General features: G+C 41.0%; 1 protein-coding gene across 8 annotated transcripts in view; it reads right to left on the bottom strand.

Annotated features, from left to right (window-relative positions):
• The window catches only part of LOC121488081 (CGRP receptor component), a 67778-nt gene extending 46020 nt beyond the window's left edge, over positions 1-21758 (bottom strand). For 3 of the 8 annotated variants that reach the window (XM_041750351.1, XM_041750356.1, XM_041750354.1), the window contains exons 1-4: positions 19517-21758; positions 9739-9775; positions 8431-8571; positions 6638-6732 (exon numbers count right to left, since the gene is read on the bottom strand). In XM_041750351.1, coding sequence (XP_041606285.1) covers positions 6638-6732; positions 8431-8571; positions 9739-9775; positions 19517-19524 — 281 coding nt within the window. In that variant the 5' untranslated portion in view covers positions 19525-21758. Of the gene's footprint in view, positions 1-6637; positions 6733-8430; positions 8572-9738; positions 9776-19516 lie in introns of those variants that run through there. The other 5 variants (XM_041750352.1, XM_041750353.1, XM_041750355.1 and 2 more) reach the window with 5 other exon arrangements.
• Between the last annotated feature and the right edge of the window lie 1131 nt (positions 21759-22889).

Below are 22889 nucleotides of genomic sequence, written 5' to 3'. Positions count from 1 at the left end.
AAATCCAGAACAGTAACATCACCAAATGCTGGTGAGGACTGAAGCCAACAGAGACTCATTCATTGATGGGAGGGATGCAAAATGATACAGCCATTTTAGAAGGCTGTCTGATGGTATCTTAGAAAACCAGACATACTCTTATACTCTTACCATGTGATCCAGCTGGTGTACTTCTTGGTATTTACCCAAAGGAGCTGAAAACTTACAATGACAAAAAAAAAAAAAAAAAAAAAAATCTGAGCACAGATGGTTAAATTAGGTTTTTCTGGTAACTGCCCAAACTTGGAACCACCAAGATGTTCTTTCGTGGATAATGGACAAGCTATGGTATGTTCAGACAATGGAATATTCTTTAGTGCTAAAAAGAAATGAGCTATGAAACCATAAAAAGACACGGAGAAGGCTTAAAATGCATATTACTAAGTGAAAGAAAATAATCTGAAAATGACTACATACCCTATGATTCCAACTACAAGACATTCTGAAGAAGGCAATATGGAGAGGTAAAAAGATAAATGGTTGCCAGGGGTTGTATGTGGGAGGGAAGGATGAAGAGGTGGAGCACAGAGGATTGGATTTGCAGGTAGTGAAAACACTCTTGTGATACTGCAACAAGTGGATATACATGTTATTACACATTCTTCCAAATCCAAAGAATGTATAACGCTAAGAGTGAACCACAATGTAAACTATGGACTTTGGGTGATAATGATATGTCAATGGAGGTTCACTGATTGCAACATATTTACCAATCTGATGGGGGGATGTTAATAAAGTGGAGGCTGTGCATCTGATGGAGGGGGATATGGGAAATGTCTATATCTTCCCCTTAATTTTGCTGTTAACCTAAAAGTGATCTAAAATATGGTCTTAATTTCTTTAAAAAATAAAAAGAACAGAGATGATTCTGGAAAAGTGGTAAAATAGGAAGCACCAGGAATCTGCCTGTCTATCCAGACTATATCTGCACTGATGGAATGTGTCTGATGTAACTATTCTGGAATTCTGGAGCCTCTTAAAAGCTTGCAACTTCCAGGGTAAGGCTTAGAAGGTAAACTGAAATGGAATTTTGGTCCATTTAGACCATAGCACATTATATACCATCCTCCAATTCCAGTGCTAGGCAGCTGTACACATGTTCCTGGAGCAACTTGTATACAGCTTCCTGAAGCCAGGGAGGGCAAAAAAGAACCTGTGCTCCACAAGGTCTGTGCTCTCTTTAATCACTGACTGCAGCTTCTGATCAGAGGTGGCATAAGTGGAAATGCTAAATTGGAGGAAGGCCTTTCCACTTTTCTCCCAGGATAAATTCAGTATACCAAACAGCAGAATCATTCAGCAAAGGACTTGTAAAGGCCGCTGAATTTTGCCTATGGCTGTGAGATGAAATCAATTAGTGGAGGTATTATAAAATGGCACTGCCCAAAATGCCAGCCACTAACTACATATGGCTACCAACACTTAAATTTAGTTTAAGTAAAATTAAAAATGTAATTCCTCCTTAGTACAAGTCACATTTCAAATGATCAACAGCTGCATGTGGCTAGAAGCTACAGTATAAGACAGACCAGAGGAATAACATCCAGGCATGATAAAAATCTCAGCAAACTAAACTTCCTACCCTGTAAGAAGCATTCATGAAAAACTTAAGCTAACATACTTTAAGCTAACATACTTACTGGTAAATTAACTGAAAGCCTTCCCCTAACATCAGGAACAAGGTAATGACATCTGCTCCTACCACTTCAATTGAACATCATATATCAAACATCATAGTCCTAGCCAGAGCATGGGACAGCATGGGACAGGGAAAAGAAATAAAGGCAAAAAGATTCGAAAAAAAATTTAACATCTGTATTCACAAATACCATGATTGTCTTCAAAGAAAAATCATAAGGAACATACTAAAAAAAGTATTTTTTACAATAGCACCAAAATTTATTAAATTTATAGAATTGTGGAGGCTGAGAAAAATTAAGGCCATTCCACCTCAAGTTTAGCATTAGCACAAGCACAGCCATCTTAGGCCCCTGGGAATAAGAGCTGAACTTTACAGGAAAAACTGCAGAATGTCCTAGGCAGGGAATCCCGTATCGGAAAGACAATAAAGCTCAGAATGCCCTCGGCAGAGAATCCCGTATCAGATCTTAAGAAACCCCCCGACCCTTTCCCCCATATTGGAATGGAAAAAATTCCTCCACCCCTTCTGAAGATCCCCTAGACCAGCCGATAAAAAACCCAGCTGTAACCCCCTTGGGGGTCCAAGTCCCTGCTCCGCTGTATCGGGTATACTTGGACCCAAGCTCGAGCTTGTAAATAAACCCTTGTGTGTTTGCATCGGTGTCAGCTCCTTGTGGTTTCTCAGATTCGCAATCTTGGGCACAACAAGAATAAATCAATAAATCATGCAGAAGCTGTACGCTGATCTATAAAAATAGTGATAAAAGAAATTAAAGTCCTAACGAAGTGGAGAGATACACTGTTTTCATGGATCGGAAGACTTGATATTGATAAGGTATCCATTCTCCCCAAAAACTGATCTATAGATGTAGTAAAATCCCAAATGGCAGGATCTGTTCTAGATGCTGATTAAAAAATTTATGATAAAGGGTGCCTGGGTGGCTCAGTCAGTTAAGCATCAGACTCCTGGGATGCCTGGATGGCTCAGTGATCAGGCGTTGCCTTTGGCTCAGGTCCTGATCCCAGGATCCAGGATCCAGGATCGAGTCCCATGTCAGGCTCCTTGTGGGGAGGCTGCTACTCCCTCTGACTAGGTCTCTGCCTCTCTCACTCTCTGTGTCTCTCACGAAAAAATAAAATCTTAAAAAAAAGAAAAAAAAAAAAAAAGCATGTGACTCTGTTTCGGCTCAGGTCATGATCTTTCAGGGTTGTGGGACTGAGTCCCATCATCAGGCTCCTTGCTAAACAGAGTCTGCTGGAAAGTCTCTCTCTCCCTCTCCTCTTCCTGTGCCCCTGCTCACTCTTGCTCTCTAAAATAAATAAATAAATCTTTTTAATAATGTATATAAAAAGGCAAAAGGAACTGGAAAAGTCAAAACAATTTTGAAAAAGAACAAAGTTGAAGAACTTAACACAATTTGATTTCACATCTACTATAAAGCCGCAGTGATCAAGACAATGTAGTACAGGGAGAAAAATAGACACACTGATCAAAGGAACAGAATGTAGAATGAAGTAACAGAATCAACAGATTTCTTATAAAACTGCAAAGGCAATTCAAGAAAGAGAGGATGGTCTTTTCAACAAATGGTACTGAAACACTTTGAAATCTATACGCATGCTGAATCTCAACCCATATCTCACAACATACCTTCAAAATAAAATCTAAATGGATTATTTCTAGAAGAAAACATAAGAGAAAAATCTTTATTAACTTTGGATATGGCCGAATCTTTACACAAAGTGTCAAAGGCAGGATGCATAAGAGAAAAAAGAAAAGATAAATTTGACTCCATTAAAACCTTCTGCTGGGATCCCTGGGTGGCGCAGCGGTTTGGTGCCTGCCTTTGGCCCAGGGCGCGATCCTGGAGACCCAGGATCGAATCCCATGTCGGGCTCCTGGTGCATGGAGCCTGCTTCTCCCTCTGCCTGTGTCTCTGCCTCTCTCTCTCTCTCTGTGACTATCAAAAAATAAATTAAAAAAAAAATAAAAAAAAAAATTAAAAAAAAAAGAATTAAAAAAAAATAAAAATAAAAATAAAACCTTCTGCTCTGAGAAAATGTTAAGAGAATGAAGACAGTGGCAAGCAGGTGGTTTAGTGGGTTGGGCATCTGCCTTTAGCTCAGGTCTCAGGTCATGATCTTGGGGTCCTGGGAAAGAGCCCAGCGCTAGGCTTCCTGCTCAGTGAGGAGTCTATTTCTCCCTCTCCCCCATCCCCTCAAATAAATAAAAATCTTAAAAAAAGAGAATGAAAAAACAAACCACAAACTGGAGAAAAAACATCTACAAATTATGTACTAAACCAAGGACTTATATCCAGAATATACAAAGAATTCTTAAAATTATGTAAAAAAAAAATAACAAGCAAAGGCAAATCAAATTTAAATTTAAAAATGTAAAAAAAAGAAAAGTTGCAAAAAAATTAATAGGCAAAATATTTAAAGACACTCCATCCAAGAAGATAAAGAAATAAGAACAAAAAAAAAAATGCTCATTATTAACGACAATGAGGGGTGCATGGGTGGTTCAGTCAATTAAGCATCTTTTTTTTTTTTTTTTAAAGATTTTATTTGGGGGATCCCTGGGTGGCGCAGCGGTTTGGCGCCTGCCTTTGGCCCAGGGCAAATCCTGGAGACCCGGGATCGAGTCCCACGTCGGGCTCCCGGTGCATGGAGCCTGCTTCTCCCTCTCCCTCTGCCTGTGTCTCCGCCTCTCTCTCTTGCTCTGTGTATCTCTGATGAATAAATAAATAAAATCTTTAAAAAAAAAATAAAATAAAATAAAGATTTTATTTATTTATTCATGAGAGACACACATACGGAGAGAGGCAGAGAAACAGGCAGAGGGAGAAGCAGGCTCCATGCAGGGAGCCGGATGTGGGACCTGATCCTGGGACTGCGGGATCACACCCTGAGCCAAAGGCAGCCACCCAGGAGTTCCAAGCATCTGACTCTTAATTTTGGCTCAGGTTGTGATGTCACCAATCAGGAGATTGAGTAGTCAAATTCATACAAACAGAAAATAGAATGGTGGCTGTCAGGGGCTGGCGTGAGGGGGAAATGGGATTGGTTTAATTGCTAGTTTCAGTTTTGCCAGATTAAAAACTTCTGGGTATTAGTTGTACAGCATGTGAATATATTTAACACTAATGAATTGTACACTTAAAAAGTGGTTAAGATGATAAAATTTACAAGTAAAAAATATAAAGTGTGTGTATATACACACACACACACACACACACACACACATATGTAAACACACATTTGAAAGATGTTTGCCTTCAGAGTTCATCTGGACAAGAGAGGCAAGAGAAGTACACTTAGTTTACTCATAGTGTATCAGTTCTGTGCCTGAAATAACACCAATGTTTCCTTCAAAAGAAAATTATTAATTATCCTGAATGAATGACTGAAGCTTTTGGGATTTATCAGCTCTGGTATTAATTCTATTTTTTTTCTGGTATTAATTCTAAAAGAGAGCCAGTGCTGTTCTTATGTAAACTCTTAATCTAATTCTTTTTTTTTTTTTTTAAGATTTTATTTATTTATTTGACAGAGACAGAGAGCACACAAGCAGGGGGAAGGGCAGAGGGAAAAGCAGACTCCCTGCTCAGTGGGGCTCGATGCCAGGACCCTGGGATTATGACCTGAACCAAAGGCAGAAACTTAACTGACTGAGCCACCCAGGTGTCCCTCTAATTCTTAATGATGTTTTTAATTCCTACAATCTTAACTTTTTCAAGAAAGTCACTAGGAAAAGTAATCAAGCTCTAAAAGAGAAAACAGTATTATCAAGACATTTTTGCCCCAAGTAAACACAAATGTCAAATGACTTAACTAGCCAACTTTATAAAAACACTTTAGTTTGTGAACCCAATTTTCAGCTAATTTGGCACTCATGCTGTAAATGGTTATGGGGTAGGTCAGAGAACTAGGACTCAAAAAAACAAACAAACAAACAAAGAGATTTTGAGATTTAAAAATCCCATTAGGAATGCCTGGGTGGCTCAGCAGTTGAGTGTCTGCTTCAGCAGGGCATGATCCCGGGTCCAGGGATTGTGTCCCACATCCGGCTCTCTGCGAGGAGCCTGCTTCTCTCTCTATGTCTCTGCCTCTCTCTCTCTGTGTGTCTCTCATGAATAAATAAATAAAATCTTAAAAAAAGAAAAATCCCATTAAATTCTGTTTCTGGCTCTAGGAGGATCCTCATGTCTGAGTCTCAGTTCTCTTGTCCACGATACCATGATCCTACTTTAAAAGAGCACTGTGTCAATTATAATTCAAAATTCAACTAAATAGAAACATACCACTGCTGAGGATGGTTTTCATATAGTGTCATTTTCATTATGTGTCACATATTTTTCTGACTAAAAATAATTTTTACTACAGTGATTTAAAGGGGCACATTCACCCCGTTTATAGCAGTCCATGATAGCCAAAATATGGAAAGAGCCCAGATGTCCACTGACAGATGAATGGATAAAGATCTGTGTACACACACACACACACACACACACACACACACACACACAGGAGTATTACTCAGCCATCAAAAGGAATGAAATCTTGCCATGTGCAATGACATGGATGGAACTAGAGGGTATTATGCTAATGCTAAGTGACATAAATCATAGGATTTCACTCTTGTGTGGAATTTAAGAAACAAAACAGATGAACATAAGGGCAAGGGAAGGAAAAATAAAGATAAAAACAGAGGGGGAAGCAGATGGTAACAGACTCTTAACTCTAGAAAACAAATGGTGATTGATTGGAGGGAAGGTGGGTAGGGAGATGGGGTGACTGGGTGATGGGCATTAAGGAGAGCACATGATGTAATGAGCACTGGGTGTTATATGCAACTGATGAATCACTGAATTCTGCCCCTGAAACTAATAATACACTGTACATTAACTAAACTGAATTTAAATTAAAAATTAAAAAAATAATTTTTACTTACTTGGTCAACTTGTGGCTTTTCATTGCTGTGAGAAATTCTCTGACAATCTCAGGAGTCTGGTGCCTGCATGGTGTTTTTGATATATATTTTAATGTCTACCCCCCCACAAAAAAAAAGAAAAAACAAGCATAAGATAAACAAAACTTGAATGAGAAAAAGGGAAGACAATGGCTATAACTTAGTATTCTAAAATTTTATTTCAAAATCTATAAAGGGGTGTCTGGGTGGCTCAGTCAGTTGAGCATCTGACTCTTGATTTCAGCTCAGGCCATGATCTCAGGGTCATGGAACTGAGCCCCACATCAGGCTCTCTGCATGGAGCCTGTTTCTCCCTCTGCCTATGTCCCTGCCTCTCTCTCTCTGTGTGTCTCTCATGAATAATAAATAAAATCTTAAAAAAAAAAAAAAAAAAAAGCAAGCTTTTTTGATCTTAAAAAAAAAAAAACACTCAAGCTGACAATTGTGTTATATTTCAGACAATTTTTTAAAAGACAGGGAACCCAAAGAATAGTCACAAGTCCATATGGATATAAGTAAATAAATAAAAGGATGAGAAGGATCAAGTGTTTTCTTACAGAAGAATGTGGAAGGAATGAAGGAAATAAATCAATCTTAGGCAACTGAACCACAGTAATAATCACTGCAGGAAAGACACACTAATGAATCCTAAAATTAATGGGCAAAAGCTTTAAGTAGAATATATTATGCATAGCCTCAAAGCATCTTCCCCAAAATATCTATTAATTACTGTGATGAAAAAAAAAAAAAAAGAAAAAAAATTACTGTGATGGACTGATTGATTGATTTTTGGGTGATAGTTTTAATATATGTCCTCAGGGGTACCCGGGTGGCTCAGTGTGGTTGAATGTCTGCCTTTGGCACAGGTCGTGATCCTGGGGTCTTGGGATTGAGTTCTGCATCAGGCTCCCTGCAGGGAGCTTGCTTCTCCCTCTGCCTTTGTCTCTGCCTCTCTCATGAATAAATAAAAATTTTTTAAAAAGTCCTCAGATTTTTTGATATCCTTCCTTTAGGAGATGAAGCCTAATCCCTTCTCCTTTGAATGCACTGGACTTGACAATTCCTTTCTAACTAATACAAAGTGGAAGTGGAAAACCAGTAACTTTACAGCAGAGAGGCCAGATACCACCTTAAGCAAGTAATCAGAGTGAACAGCATCAGTAAGAAGACACTGATATCATGTACCCTGTACTACACAATGACAAGGACACATCCTTTCTGTAGCATTCCTTCCCAAAAGCCTAACTTCAGTCTGGTCATGAGAAAACATTAAAACAAAACAAAACAAAACAAAATAAAACAAAACAAAACAACCAAAACTGAGGGACATTCTACAAAATACTTGACTATTACTCTTCAGAAGTGTCAAGGTAATGCATGGAAGATGAGAAAAGCCTAAAGACCTGCTAGAGATAAGAGGATAATAAGGAGCCAGCCATGGTAACTGAATAAAACACAGTACCCTTGAACAGAAAAAGGGCATAGAAACTGAGAAAATCTGAATAAACTCTTTCTGTAATTTTCTTAGTTTTGATAATTGTGCCATGTTTATGGGAGACGGTAACATCAGGGAAAACTAAGAGAAGGGAAAAGTGTTAGAATCCAGGGCAGTCTTTTGACTATTCCTTCTAACTTTAACATTAGCTAACCCTCACCATTGGATAAACTCCCTCCACTTGTATAAACAGAATAAAAACTGGGTTACAGTAAAACCACTCAAATCAAGTAAGAGGTAGTCATGATTTGGTGGCTAGTCATCTGCAGAATAAGCCAACCTCAGTGGTAGTTGGGTAGCCTCTCCAGTAGCATAGGCTTACTTCATAGGTGATAGTATTCAAGTTCTGTTGCCCAGAACTATGTTTGTTTTTTCCACTTTCTTTCCTTTGCTCTTTCAGATCAGTCAGTAACTGGAACACCTAAGGAAGTAATAAAATATTTTTATGAATAAATTTGATAAATCTTTTTCAAGGTCAATGATTTTGAAGGATAACTAGTACAGTACCTCTTTTCTTTCACAAACCCTCTCCCTTACTCTTGCATTAGAGCAAATATTAGTCTGAGATGCAGCTGACATTTTAAAAATTCTTTTATCTAAGTTGAATAATCCAAATCCATTAGTTTACTGAAAATGTTTCAAATGTTTCCTTATCAATATATCTCCCCTGATCTCAAACATATATTGAGGGTTTTTTTTTTTTTTTAAGATTTTATTTATTTATTCATGAGACACACAGAGACATAGGCAGAGGGAGAAGCAGGCTCCCCATGGGGAGCCCAATGCAGGACTTGATCCCAGGATGCCAAGATCACTCCCTGAGCCAAAGGCAGATGCTCAACCACTGAGCAACCCAGTCATCCCATATATTGAGTATTTGAAAGTAAATCTTCCTAAAATATGATCATCTCAATAGAGGCAGACAAAGAATTTTCCAAAATTCAACACCCATTTATGATAAAAACTCTCAACAAACTGGGTTTAGAGGGAACATACCTCAATGTGTAAAGGCCATATATGATAAGTCCTCAGCTAACATCATACTGAACAGTGAAAAGCTGAAAGCTTTTCCATAAGATCAGAAACAAGAGGGACATCTGGTTGGCTCAGTGGCTGAGCATCTGCCTTTGGCTCGGGGAGTGATCCCCGTCCCAGGATCGAGTCCCATATCAGGTTCCCTGCAAGGAGCCGGCTTCTCCCTCTGTGTCTCTGCCTCTCTCTCTCTCTCTCTCTCTCTCATGAATAAATAAATAAATCTTAAAAAAATTAAAAAAAAAAAAAGAAAGAAACAGTTCCAAAACACATGTTTCTATCCCATGAAGGATTATCAAATGAAGATCTAAAATACCTAGGATTTGGGGAAGATTGCCTACTATAAACTAAAGTCTTCCCAGCTTTCCTGAATTACTATGTATAATTTACCAAGCTTATAATTCCAAAGTCCACCAGATGGTGTCATCTGTCCTATTTTAAAGTGGAAAATCCAATGAATTCAGTCATTTTAACTAAAATTAATTCAATAATCTTCAGAAGCAAAGGGCAAACTATCAGAGAGGAATATCCAATAGTTTACTTCAAAGCTATTTACCTCATAGTTACTGAGCAGCGCAGAATTGGCATCCTTTCTGCAAAATAAAGGAAATATTCATCAGTCTGGGCTCCCATTCCTTTGTTGAAATTAAATATCTGTAAAATACTTCCCATATCAAGATTCAGTAAACAAGGGACATCTGGGTGGCTTAGGGGTTAAGTGCCTGCCTTCAGCCCAGGGCATGATCCTGGAGTCCCAGAATTGAGTCCCACATCGGGCTCCCTGCATGGAGCCTGCTTCTCCCTCTGCCTAAGTATCTGCCTCTCTCTGTGTCTCTCATGAATAAGTAAAATCTTAAAAAACAAAACAAAACAAAACAAAAAACCAAGTTCAGGAATTTAGGGACTACAACCTAAAACTGAGAAATGTCCTAAGTCCTATTTGTTTAGCTGGCAACAGACAATTTCAGAGCAGCCTTCCCTCTTCACAGCCATAGTATATCACACATTCATTACTAAGTAGGTGAACAAAATACTATATACTCATCCTTAGTCTAGATAGGCAGAAGTCAGGTCAGTCATCTGGGAGAAGTTACTTACAGGAAGAACATGGGGCAAAACCAGAGGGTAAGGAAGGGGTGTTACTAAACAGCAAGGGTGCTAGAATTAACTGGAGAAACAGTGCAGTCTTATCCCACAGCCATGTCCTTGCCCCAGTACTATCTGCCTCCCATCAGTTATTAACATCTTGGGCAGGCAAGTCATCCTGCTAAATCACCAGAAATGGGATCATTAACACCACAACAGGGAATTCCAGCAACATCAGGAATCCTACTAGATATCCACAAAGGTGTTCATCTTCTATATCAATTCAACAGATAAAGTTCACATGTCAAGCAGTAGTCAAAACGTGGTACCCCTGCAATCAAGGCAAAAATGTCATCTTTCATGTATGAGTGAGCATAGCAATGTGACTTGTATTAAAGTATAATCAAGCCCCTCTACAATACTACATAAGTATTTTTAATAGAGCAGTATAGTGTGATAATTAAGAGTACAGTTATGAAATCAGACAAATCTGGGTTCATATTCTAGCTCTGCCACTTATAAGGTACAGGAGTCCTGGTGAGTTTATTAAGCCCCCCTAAGCTTCTCCATTCAAAACAAAAAATGGGGATAAAACAGCACCAAACATGTAGCCTGGATTCTCAACCCAGCTCCACCAAACATTAGCGTTCTGTGAATTTAGGCAAGTTACTTAGCCTTTCTGCTCTTAAATTTCCTCATCCATAAAATGACAAAGTAAGATCTAAGATTACTTACAGGATTTTTAAAAAAGATTTTATTTATTTATTCATGAAAGACACACACAGAGAGGCAGAGACATAGGCAGAAGGAGAAGCAGACTCCATGCAAGGAGCCCAATGTGGAACTCGATCCCGGGGTCCCAGGATCATGCTCTGAACCGAAGGCAGACACTCAACCACTGAGCCACCCAGGCGTCCCATATTTACAGGATTAAACTAAAAGATGTAAAGTACTAGAACACAGTAAGTACTCAATAAACAGCACTTATTATTACTATCTGTGTTATTACCATAACTTCTTCCTACCTCATAAAGCTGTTATGAGGATGAAACGAGACAACAAATTTTAAGTGTAGCATTGTTCTTGGTACTTATTAAGATCTACCTCAATGGAGGAGGTCATTATTCATTAAAGATACCACCTCACTGAATAATGCAGATTTCCAAAAATTTAGGAAGCACTCTGGACTTGACACAATGTGTAGTAAGACTACTGTATGTTCCTAAACCAGGAGCAGGACTATATGATGAAGATGCTGACACAAAATTTCAAAAATATGGGCCAAATAGATGGGTGACTTCCCTAAGCAATCAATAAAGCAAAAAAAGCAAGTGGTTAACACAAGGATCTGACCTAGGCCTTTGGTCTGCAGCACAGTGATGTCAGCACTCTAATCAAATCAACATGTGAAGCTTACCAAATGCTATTAGACATTCAACAAATAGCTAGGATTTCACAAGTGTTGCTTTGCCCAAATAACCACAATTGCATACAGGTCAGGGAACATCATATTTAAAAGGAAGCTAACACAGGAAGGACAATGCATAATTAGTATAATTAGTGTATATGATATGGTTCATTTAAAATTGAAAAGGACAAATCAAACCACATGTCATCTTTGCCTACTTAATTAGGAAGTCAGTCCACAAGGCTTCTTCCTATCTTTGCTTAAAATTGAGTTAAAACTCCCTGTGTGCCCTAAAATACAATGTAACTAAGAGATCCCTTCCCTGAGCAGACTGGAAAAATAATACAAATGTTATTTTTCCTCAAAGCTAAGGGATCCATCCCAGGTGCCATTGTTACAACTTCATTTCCAGATCATGGCCTCTCCTCTGTCATGTCCTATGCCTTGGGAAAATTTGTCCTTGGCTATTCCAAGTTATTGCCCCACTGCCCAAGCCAATATTGTTAATGCAAGAATCCAAAGAGCATCATCTATCTTTACTAGAAGCAATATACAAAGGTGAAACACTTTGGGTTTACTGAACCTGTGTTTTGGGTCCAGGAGAACAATGGATGCTTAAACAAGTATCACATCTTGCAGATTCTGGCTGGCAGAAGCTGGTTTATTCTTTTATTGGATAGTTTTTTGTTGTTGTTGTTGCTTTTTTTTTACTCAGTAAATACTAATGGAATAAGTGCCAAAATATGCCAGACTTTCCTTTATTTAATAAAATATCAATAGAAATAAGATCTACCTTTTATGAAATGAACTATGCTCATTTCAGTTTCTAAATGAACTGTGCATATGGAGAAACATTTTTAAGACAGCTTTTATCCTACTAAAGCCACCACTAAGTGGCAGGTTGCTGGGAATAGGATATGGTAAGATTGCACAGGCATCAACTTAATCAAGTGATCTCATTTAACAGCACTGATGATGATGTGATGCAGTAAGACACATCCCTTAGAGCAATCCTATTAAAGAATGTCTAATTTGAATCTAGCCAGGAGGATATAACCAGACAAATCAAAGTTTAGATTCTTCAACTATCAATGTCATTTGTAACAATGTCAATGTCAAAAAACAGGCTAGGAATCTGAGTAAAGGAGATAAAGAACTATGACAATAAAAGTTGTAGGACTAAAAATGTATGATTCTTGGCTGGATCCTGAATCAGTGGTTAAAAACAATCTAGCAAAAATGACACTTCAATTGGAGAAATTTTGTATTTTAATAATATTGGTACCTCATTGCTAAATTCTCTCGGTGTGACAATGGTATTGCAGTTAAATAGAATATATTTTTAAGACTAGGTAAAATGACATGGTATCTACAACTCTGAAATGAAATGATTCAATAGTGTACGGAGAGAGGATGTATACATGTTTAAGATGAGGCAAGCATATCAAAATGTTAACAAATGGTGACTCTAGAGGGTATAAAGGTACTTGTGCTCTTTTTGCAGCTGTTCTAAAGGTTTGTAATTTTTCAAGTTAAAAAGTTGATCTCTCTCTGTCTCTATGAGTAAATAAATAAAATCTTTAAAAAAATAAAAATAAAAAATAAAAAGTTGAGAAAGGGGATTCCCTGGGTGGCTCAGCAGTTTCACGCCTGCCTTTGGCCCAGGGCGTGATCCTGGAGTCCCAGGATCGAGTTCCGCGTCGGGTTCCTGGCATGGAGCCTGCTTCTCCCTCTGCCTGTGTCTCTGCCTCTCTCTCTATGTCTATCATAAATGAATAAAAATAAATCTTAAAAAAATAAATAAATAAATAAAAATAAAAAGTTGAGAAAACTGGAAATGTAAAACTAAAGAATTCCATAAGGTTAAAATAAGACATCTGAATAACTTATAATTGAGGACATAAAGTACAATTTCCTTCAGTGTTTTTCTTTAGCATGAATATAATCTGTCAATTACATATTTATAAGCTGTTGTTCCTACTGAGCAGGAATTGTCTGCTCTATATATAGTTTGCATTTCGGTGTCATGTAACACATTCACAAGCATTTAAACTTCTACAAACTGTCTACCTACACAGATCTTCATATTCTCCTATAGGACTCAGAATAGTACCGATTTTAATTACAGGGTTTTTTTTGTTGTTGTTGTTTTTGCTTTTTTTAATTTAGGATAGTCACACAGAGAGAGAGAGACAGAGAGGCAGAGACACAGGCAGAGGGAGAAGCAGGCTCCATGCAGGGAACCCGACGTGGGACTCGATCCCAGGTCTCCAGGATCATGCCCTGGGCCGAAGGTGGCACTAAACCGCTGCGCCACCCAGGGATGCCCAATTACAGGTGTTTAAAGCAAATATTCCAAGTGATGTTTAAAGATGTTTAAATCTTGGGCAGCCCCGGTGGCTCAGCGGTTTAGTGCCACCTTCGGCCCAGGGCATGATCCTGGAGACCTGGGATCGAGTCCCACGTCGGGTTCCCTGCATGGAGCCTGCTTCTCCCTCTGCCTGTGCCTGTGCCTCTCTGCCTCTCTCTCTCTCTCATGAATAAATAAAATCTTAAAAAAAAGATGTTTAAATCTATATTTACACGTAGACAGTCACTTAATTTCCTTAAGTAATGAATTGACTGAAGTTGACTTGCTATTTGAAATACAACCTGTAAATTTGCTTAACTTGCTGAGTCAATTTAATGGATGTAAACAACTACTTTGGAAAACTGAATTCTGAATAAACAGAACAAAATGATCTACTGGCTGATTTTCTTTAGAAACACATATACACATGCAAACAGCACCTTTTAATTGCAACACAATTAGCTTACGTGTGCAATGACGAACAGAACTGCTCAAATTCTACGTTCAACTTATATTATTGATTCAAGTCATGTTCCGCAAAACTAATAAAGAAAACTGGGCATATTTCAAAGTCAATAAACATAATCTGTAGCATTCTCCTAGGAGCTAGCAAACAAGTATCCTCTCTCCAGTCCTGTTACCCAACTGTTTATAGGACCTATTAGCTAACTTTAAATCCTAGTATTTCTTTTTTTTTTTTTTAATTTTTATTTATTTATGATAGTCACACACACACACACAGAGAGAGAGAGAGAGAGGCAGAGACACAGGCAGAGGGAGAAGCAGGCTCCATGCACCGGGAGCCCGACGTGGGACTCGATCCCGGGTCTCCAGGATCGCGCCCTGGGCCAAAGGCAGGCGCTAAACCGCTGCGCCACCCAGGGATCCCTAAATCCTAGTATTTCTCGCTGTAAAATGAAGGAAATTCTGACAAGATTTCAATAAGATGATACAGAACATAAATAATCCGTTCTCCCTAATTATGTATCTTAAGTTCAAGAATAAAAGAGCAGGGATGCCTGGGTGGCTCAGTGGTTGAGCATCCGCCTTTGGTTCAGGGTGTGATCCCAGGGTCCTGGGATCGAGTCCTGCATCAGGCTCCCCGCAGGGAGCCTGCTTCTCTCATGAATAAATAAAATCTTAAAAATAAATAAAAGAGTAAAACACAGGGGTGCATGGGGGGCCCAGTCAGTTAAGCACCTGACTCCTGGTTTCAGCTCAGGTCATGATCTCAAAGTCCTGGGACTGAACTCCATGCCAGGCTCCGAGTTCAGCATGGAGTATGCTGGAGATTCTCTCCTCTTTCAACCCTTCCCCACTGCTTGCATATGCACATAATCTCTCTAAAATAAATAAATAAAAAATTTTAAAAGAAAAGAGTGAATGAAAGCTTTCCAGGTATATAAATAATCCTAAGACATTAGACAAAGTTAGCCAAATAGCAAATACCTTATATGTAAACAAATACCTAATTTTCCTATATCTTGTATCCTTTTTTGCCTGAGGAAAATTTCCAAATGTCAGTCAAAAAGTTTTTATTTTTTAAAATTCTATCACTTAATGAAATGAAGTATAAATATTCCTCACATTTAAAAAATTTCTAGTATATTTGTATATGTATTATTCACTCAACAGGTATTTACTCAGTGACTGAAGAAAAAAAGTAGTAAAAACTCAAAAGAAGTTTTCCTTTCATGCTTCCTCCTCCCAGGTCCTAGGAATGCCTGAAAGAGCATTGTTTGTCCTCTCAGAGAAACAGGGTTCTGCTGAAGATCCTAAGGACCACACTGCCAAGGATCACATCTCATTTTGGAGGCCAGTAAGGAACTAGAAGTTAGGCCTCCAGACCTTTCCATTCCAGGGGTCCTTCCACTCTCAAATGACATTCCTAAAGAAAGCTCACTTTCCCATAAATTGCTAGCAGCAAAATTCTTGATTTTTTAAAAAAGATTTTATTTATTTATTCACAAGAGACACAGAGAGGCAGAGACATAGGCAGAAGAGAAGCAGGCTCCATGCAGGAAGCCCAATGTGGGACTCGATCCCAGGACCCTGGGATCATGCCCTGAGCCAAAGGCAGATGCTCAACCACTGAGCCACCCAGGCGTCCCTCTTTAATAAGTCACCAACTCCTTGGAAGAATGGACAGGTTGTTACAGAAGAAAACGCTCTTGATTCAAATCATATTACTTAGGAAAATCAGAAAATCTACATGCCCAGCAATTAGTAAACTAGCCAATTCAATTATATTAATTTTTAATTAATTTGTTAAATTAATGAAGTATTGTTATATTATTTCAACAACCCTCTGGTGAATACCTAATGTGTGCCAAATGCAGTGCTAAATAGTAGGTGAAAAGACAGCAGTCCTTGCCTTCATGGAACTTTCTCATGAGGGAGACAAGGCACTAAACAAGTAAATATACATCTGTTATTACAACTTTAATTATTCAAAGGAAAAATAAATTATACTAAGAGATAAGAGGAGGACTCTTTTTGGACTGACTGAAAAGGAAAAGCAACACTCAACCTGAGCTATCAAAAAGATAAAGAGGGAGCAGGATTGAGAAAAGTATACCAGGCAGAGGGAACAGCAATGCAAAGGTCCTGAAGACCTTGGAAGATTACAGAAACTACTTGACTGCCAGTGTTTGGGAGGTGGGAATTGTAACATGAGAGAGGGTTGGTGAGTAGATGAGGTTATACAGAATCATGTAGGTCCAAGTAAGTAATGTGGATTTCCTTTTAGTAGAACAGAAAGCCAATGAAGGGTTTTATACAGGGGGTGAGTTATCCAATTAATATTTTAAGATCATTCCAGCTGCTGACTGGAAACAGAATGGAGGGAGGACCAGAGTGGAAGCCAAAGGCTACTGCTTAATTTGGACCAGACATGACAGACTACAGAGTTAGCAATGGAGATAATGAAAAATAGCTGCACACAAAATATATTGAAGGTGGAAATGACAGGACTGGCTGATGGACTGGATTTAGAGATGAGGAAGGAGAGCTAGATTTTTGGACTAAGCAATTGGATGGATGATGAGAGAGAACAAGACTGAGCCCTAGGACACCTCAACATTTAGAAGCCAAGCAAGGGAGGAGAGGAGGGGCCAACCAGGAAAGGAGACTGAGAAATAGTCCTTGACATAGAGGAAAATGCAGACAGCATGTCACAAAGCCAAAAGACCTTCTAGAGTTTTTTGTTTTAAGCAGAGTTGACACCCGAGTTTCTGTATCAACTGTTGCTGAGATCAAGAACATTGAGGCCAGAAAATCAACCTTTGAATTTGACAAGTCAGAGGGCTCAGGTAATCACAAAAATCCATTTCTGTAGACTAGTGAGGATGAAAGCTTATGGCTTTTCGGCCTTTTGGCTACGAGCAAGTGAGGATGAAAGCCCAACAGAATGATTGAGACTGAGGGGATAAACAACACTTCCAAGCGGTTTTGTTGTGAGAGGAAGCAGAAATGGAGCAATAAGTGGACATGAGTGTGGGGACAAGGGAGTTTTTAAGATGTATAAATTAAAGCAGAATTGTATAATGATAGGAAATGCTTTTGTAAAGAGGGAAAAATGGGTAATAACAGCTTGGGCTAGAGTAATAAAAACATCTAAATGTTTTTAAAGTCGCAGATTAAACCCCATTAACAGACTACAAAATAATTTAGTGGGTCAGCATTCTTTTTTAATAAGAGACAATATGAGTGTACTGCAATACACTATATTTTACAATATAGTAAAAGTATTGTTTCATGATGTTTTCGTTTCAGTTACATATTTATATACATTGTGTGTCTTTAAAATCTGAAAAATAGTAGTATACATGACCATTAAAGAGGTAAGAGAACACAAAAGAAAATGTGAGTAACCAACACATTTGAGAACACAATACAGGTACGCCTGCAAGTTAACGTTGGCTACATAAAACCCACACGCGGGGGCATCCCTGGGTGGCGCAGCGGTTTGGCGCCTGCCTTTGGCCCAGGGTGCGATCCTGGAGACCCGGGATGGAGTCCCACGTCGGGCTCCCAGGGCATGGAGCCTGCTTCTCCCTCTGCCTGTGTCTCTGCCTCTCTCTCTCTCTCTGTGTATGACTATCATAAAAAAAAAAAAAAAAGACACCCTCAGAGGCAATACAATTCTTGTTCTAGAGAAGGAAGATCTTGAAAAAATTGCTGGTGTTTTTCCTAGCATCAGGTTGAATGACTGAAGAAAGAAAAGGTCTTTTGAGAATCCTAATTAAAAATATGTAACAGGGAGCCTGGGTGGCTCAGCCGTTAAGCGCCTGCCTTCAGCCCAGAGCATGATCATGGAGACCCAGGATCAAATCCCACATCGGGCTCCCTGCATGGAGCCTGCTTCTCCCTCTGCCTGTGTCTCTGCCTCTCTCTCTCTCTCTGTGTCTCTCATAAATAAATAAATAAAATATTAAAAAAAATATATGTATATATATATAACAAGAATTTGGGTCAGAATTCATTCCATGTACATGTCCTGGAAAAATCCAGCTTGAAATCTTAGATAGGGCAGCCTGGGTGGCGCAGCGGTTTAGCTCCTGCCTTCAGCCCGGGGCATGATCCTGGAGACCCCGGATCGAGTCCCACGTCGGGCTCCCTGCATGGAGCCTGCTTCTCCCTCCTTCTGTGTCTCTGCCCCCCCAACCCTATCATAAGTAAATAAATAAGTCTTTTTTTTTTAAATTTTTATTTATTTATTTATGATAGTCACAGAGAGAGAGAGAGAGAGAGAGAGGCAGAGACACAGGCAGAGGGAGAAGCAGGCTCCATGCACCGGGAGCCCGACGTGGGGTTCGATCCCGGGTCTCCAGGATCGCGCCCTGGGCCAAAGGCAGGCGCCAAACCGCTGCGCCACCCAGGGATCCCCTAAATAAGTCTTTTAAAAAAAAAAAAACCCACACGCGGAGCAGCTGAAAAACTTCCATCCGCACGTGGTACTAAGCAAACATCACAGACACGGGCTGTTTCTGCTTCTGCGATCCCCGTCCGCCTCAAGCACCTCCTTCTTCCCAGAAAACGTGGCCCTGCCCTAGCAAGGCGAACTGCTCAACAAACTCGGCCAGCACCTCTTCCCCAAGGTAGGCCAAGCTCTACCCCAACACGTATCCATCTCTTCTGCAAGTACTTCCAGGGCGGACTCGGGGCTTTACACTTTCGAGGTCCCCGCCGGGAGGCCGGGTGACGTCCGCACGGCGACCCAGGGCACGCTAGGAAATGAGGGTGGGGGGAGCAGGCACACCGCAAGGCCGCCAGGTCTCGTCGCACTGGGCCCCGCGCCGCAGGCATGGGCGGGAGTAGGGACGAAGGTCTCGAGCGAGCAGAGCGAGGGTCCCCTTCTTCCCCGCGTCCCGCCCAAGCCTTTCCCCCAAGCCTGTGTAAGGTGCCGCCCCGTGCCCGCGTCCCCTCGGCCCAGCCGTCCCCAGCCGTGTGCGTCTACGCAAAGCCAGGAACGCGCCGCGGACGACTTACACTTCCATGTCGACCCCGCGTCGTCGCCTCCGGCCGCCAGCACTCCCGCAGCCCCGTACCGCGCCACCGCAGCCGGCCGCGGGGCACGCCGGGATCGCCGCGGGGCACGCCGGGATCGCCGCGCTGCACGCCGGGAGCCGGCGGACCTCCGCCGCGGTGGGCCGCTCCGTGGGCCGCTCCGTGCGCCGCGCTTTGCCGCGCTTAGGGCTGTTAGGGTGGGGCGGGCAGGGCTTGGCTCCGTTTTCGGGTCTAGGTGATCTAAAGCATAAACAGAGAGACTATGGGGTTAGCGGGCCTGAGTGGCGTGCGAACCCCAGAAGTCGGGGAGGCGGCCCTGGGCTGCCTGGGCTCGGTTCCGGGGCCTGGGCGTTGGGTGCTGGCTGCGCCTGCGTCCGCGTCCGGTCCTGGAAAGTGGGCGGGGCGCGCACGCCTGCGCTTTCCTGGGGTCGTACGTGAGTATGCGACCGTGAGCGATGCCGTGGCACGCGGGTGGGCTGGGGAAGTGCTCAAGATGGGGTTTTTAGAAGATAGGAATTGAGGTTGGCGGGACTCTAGTGATGTGAAGGAAATAGTAAGCAGGGAAAAAATACCTACAGTCCTGTGAGGTAGAGCCACCTGATCTAAACGTGTCTTGAGAGAACAGACGCGGAAGCTTGATGTCCACGATCTTCTAGAATTTTTGCTATGTCGGAAAATAGTATTTGTTAATAATTGTTTAAATAATAATTTGACAAATTAAAGACTGCAAGAAATGGGACGCCCGGGTGGCTCAGCGGTTGAGCGTCTGCCTTCGGCCCAGGGCGCGATCCTGGGGTCCCGGGATCGAGTCCCCCATCAGGCTCCCCGTGAGGAGCCTGCTTCTCCCTCCGCCTGTGTCTCTGCCTCTCTCTGTGTCTCTCATGAATAAATGAATATAATCATAAAAGAAAAAAGACTGGAAGAAAATAGCGAAAATATTAACAGTAGCAAAAGTCTTTAGATGTTAAGTCAGTTTCTTTTTTTTTTCTGCTCTTTTATAGTTCTGTCAGTTATTATTCGCTAGATTCATTTGCTTTGCAAGGCCCTTGCTACACGGTTTGTTATTTTATTACGTTAATGGTGCAGGGTTCACAGTCAGGTGGCCTGTGGTTCTGTTCACCTCCATCGCCTACTCAGGGGCTGTGCGACCGTGGGAGATCTCCTAACCACAATTCCCTAGTAAGTCAAGTCTATTTGGTAATCTTTTTTTTTTTTTTTTTTTAACATTTTTAAATTTATTTATGAGAGACACAGAGAGAGGGAGAAGCAGGCTCCACACAGGGAGCCTGACGTGGGACCTGATCCCGGGTCTCCAGGGTCACGCCCTGGGCTGAAGGCGGCGCTAAACCGCTGCGCCACCGGGCTGCCCCACTGTTTGATGATCTTTATAAAGTGCCTGGCACTTAGTTAGTGCTCAGCAAAGGCTAATTACTGTGACAGTACAACAATGACTATGGGGTAGATTCTGTTGTTATTCAAATTTTACTTTTGAGGAAACTGAGGCAGGCTTGGTGAGATTATGATTTACCTAGTCAGTCATCTAGGAACTTGCTCAGGAGGGGCTCAAACTCAGGCAATTTGAACAAACACAGGGAGCGTATTACATTGTTAATAGTGACTAATGATTGGTTAATAAAACGTGTTGTAGCAATAAAAAGGAATGGAGCCCTGATACCCTGCTACAACACAGATGATCCTCAAATACATGCCAAGTAAAAGAAGCCAGTCATGAAAAACCAAATCCTATATGATTCCATTACTATGAAATGTCCAAAATAGGCAAGTGTATAAAGACAGGGAGTAGATTAGTGATTGCTTAGGGTTGGGAGAGGGGCAGGGGCAGGAATGGCAGCTAATGGATCCTGAATTTCTTTTGGGGAGATAAAAATGTCTTAAAACTAGATTTTTATGGTTGCCCATCCCTGGGAATATACCAAAAAACACTGAATTATATACTTTAAATTAGAAAATTGTATAGTATCTGAATGATGTATCAATGAAGCTGTTAAAAATATTTTTTCCTAGTGTTTGCCTGTGGGCATTAAATAGAGCTGTGGGCAATAGAACAATAGAAATGAGAGGAATTTTTAGCGTTTAACTAACAGTTCAGAATTTTAAAAAGTTTTTTTCAATGTACATGTTATTTTTAATTACAAAAAATACTATTTTAAAAAAGTAATTTGGGGGACGCCTGGGGAACTCAGTGGTTGAGAATCTGCTTTCGGCTCAGGGTGTGGTCCTGGAGTCCTGGGATCAAGTCGCACATCGGGCTCCCCACAGGAAGCCTGCTTCTCCCTCTGCATGTGTCTCTGCCTCTCTCTCTCTGTATTTCTCATTAATAAAGAAATACAATCTTTAAAAAAATAAAAACTGATTTGGGTGCCTGGATGACTGAGTTGGTTGAGCATCAACTCTTGGTTTTGGCTCTGGTCATGATCTCAGGGTCATGTGATCAAGCCCTGCATCAGGCCCTGTGCTCAGCATGGAGTCTGCTTGAGATTCTTCCCCCTTCCCTCATCCTTTCCCTCCCTCTCCGCTCCCTCCCACCTCACGTGTGCATGTGTGCACATGTGTACTCTCTTGCTCTCTCAAATAAATAAAAATTTTTAAAAAACCAACTAATTTACTTTTTAAAAATCAGCAAATAGGAATGCCTGGGTGGCTCAGCAGTTGAGGGTCTGCCTTTGGCTCAGGGCATGATCCTGGAGTCCTGGGATCAAGTACCACATCAGGCTCCCTGCAAGGAGCCTGCTTCTCCCTCTGCCTATGTCTCTGCCTCTCTCTCTCTCTCTCTCTCTCTCTCTGTCTTTCATGAATAAATAAGTAAAATCTCTTTTAAAAATCAGCAAATAGGGATCCCTGGGTGGCGCAGCGGTTTGGCGCCTGCCTTTGGCCCAGGGCGCGATCCTGGAGACCCGGGATCGAGTCTCACGTCGGGCTCCCGGTGCATGGAGCCTGCTTCTCCCTCTGCCTGTGTCTCTGCCTCTCTCTCTCTCTCTCTCTCTGTGACTATCATAAATAAATAAAAAATAAAATAAAATAAAAATCAGCAAATAAAATGCTACCCAAGACTCAGCTGGCCTAATTTGTGTAGAGGGTCCTCATACCTCCTTTGAGGACAGGAGGACTCATAAAGAAGCACTGAAGATGCTCAGGGTGTTATTCACTTAGCAGATATGTAGTGGTGGCCCATTTGGTGGTGATGATACATATGTGAATAATATGCACTTCCTGCCCTGGCTAGCTGGCAGCCTATTTGGGGAACCAGCTCTGGACATCAACTACTACAACACACAGTGTTTAGACGCGATGAAGCAGAGGAAAGAATGACTAATGAGGTGGCGTCCCAAAGCCA

This window comes from Vulpes lagopus, chromosome 3 (genome assembly GCF_018345385.1).
Source record: "Vulpes lagopus strain Blue_001 chromosome 3, ASM1834538v1, whole genome shotgun sequence".
NCBI classification, from domain to species: Eukaryota; Metazoa; Chordata; class Mammalia; order Carnivora; family Canidae; genus Vulpes; species Vulpes lagopus.
This window is presented reverse-complemented; position numbering and strand designations above follow the sequence as displayed.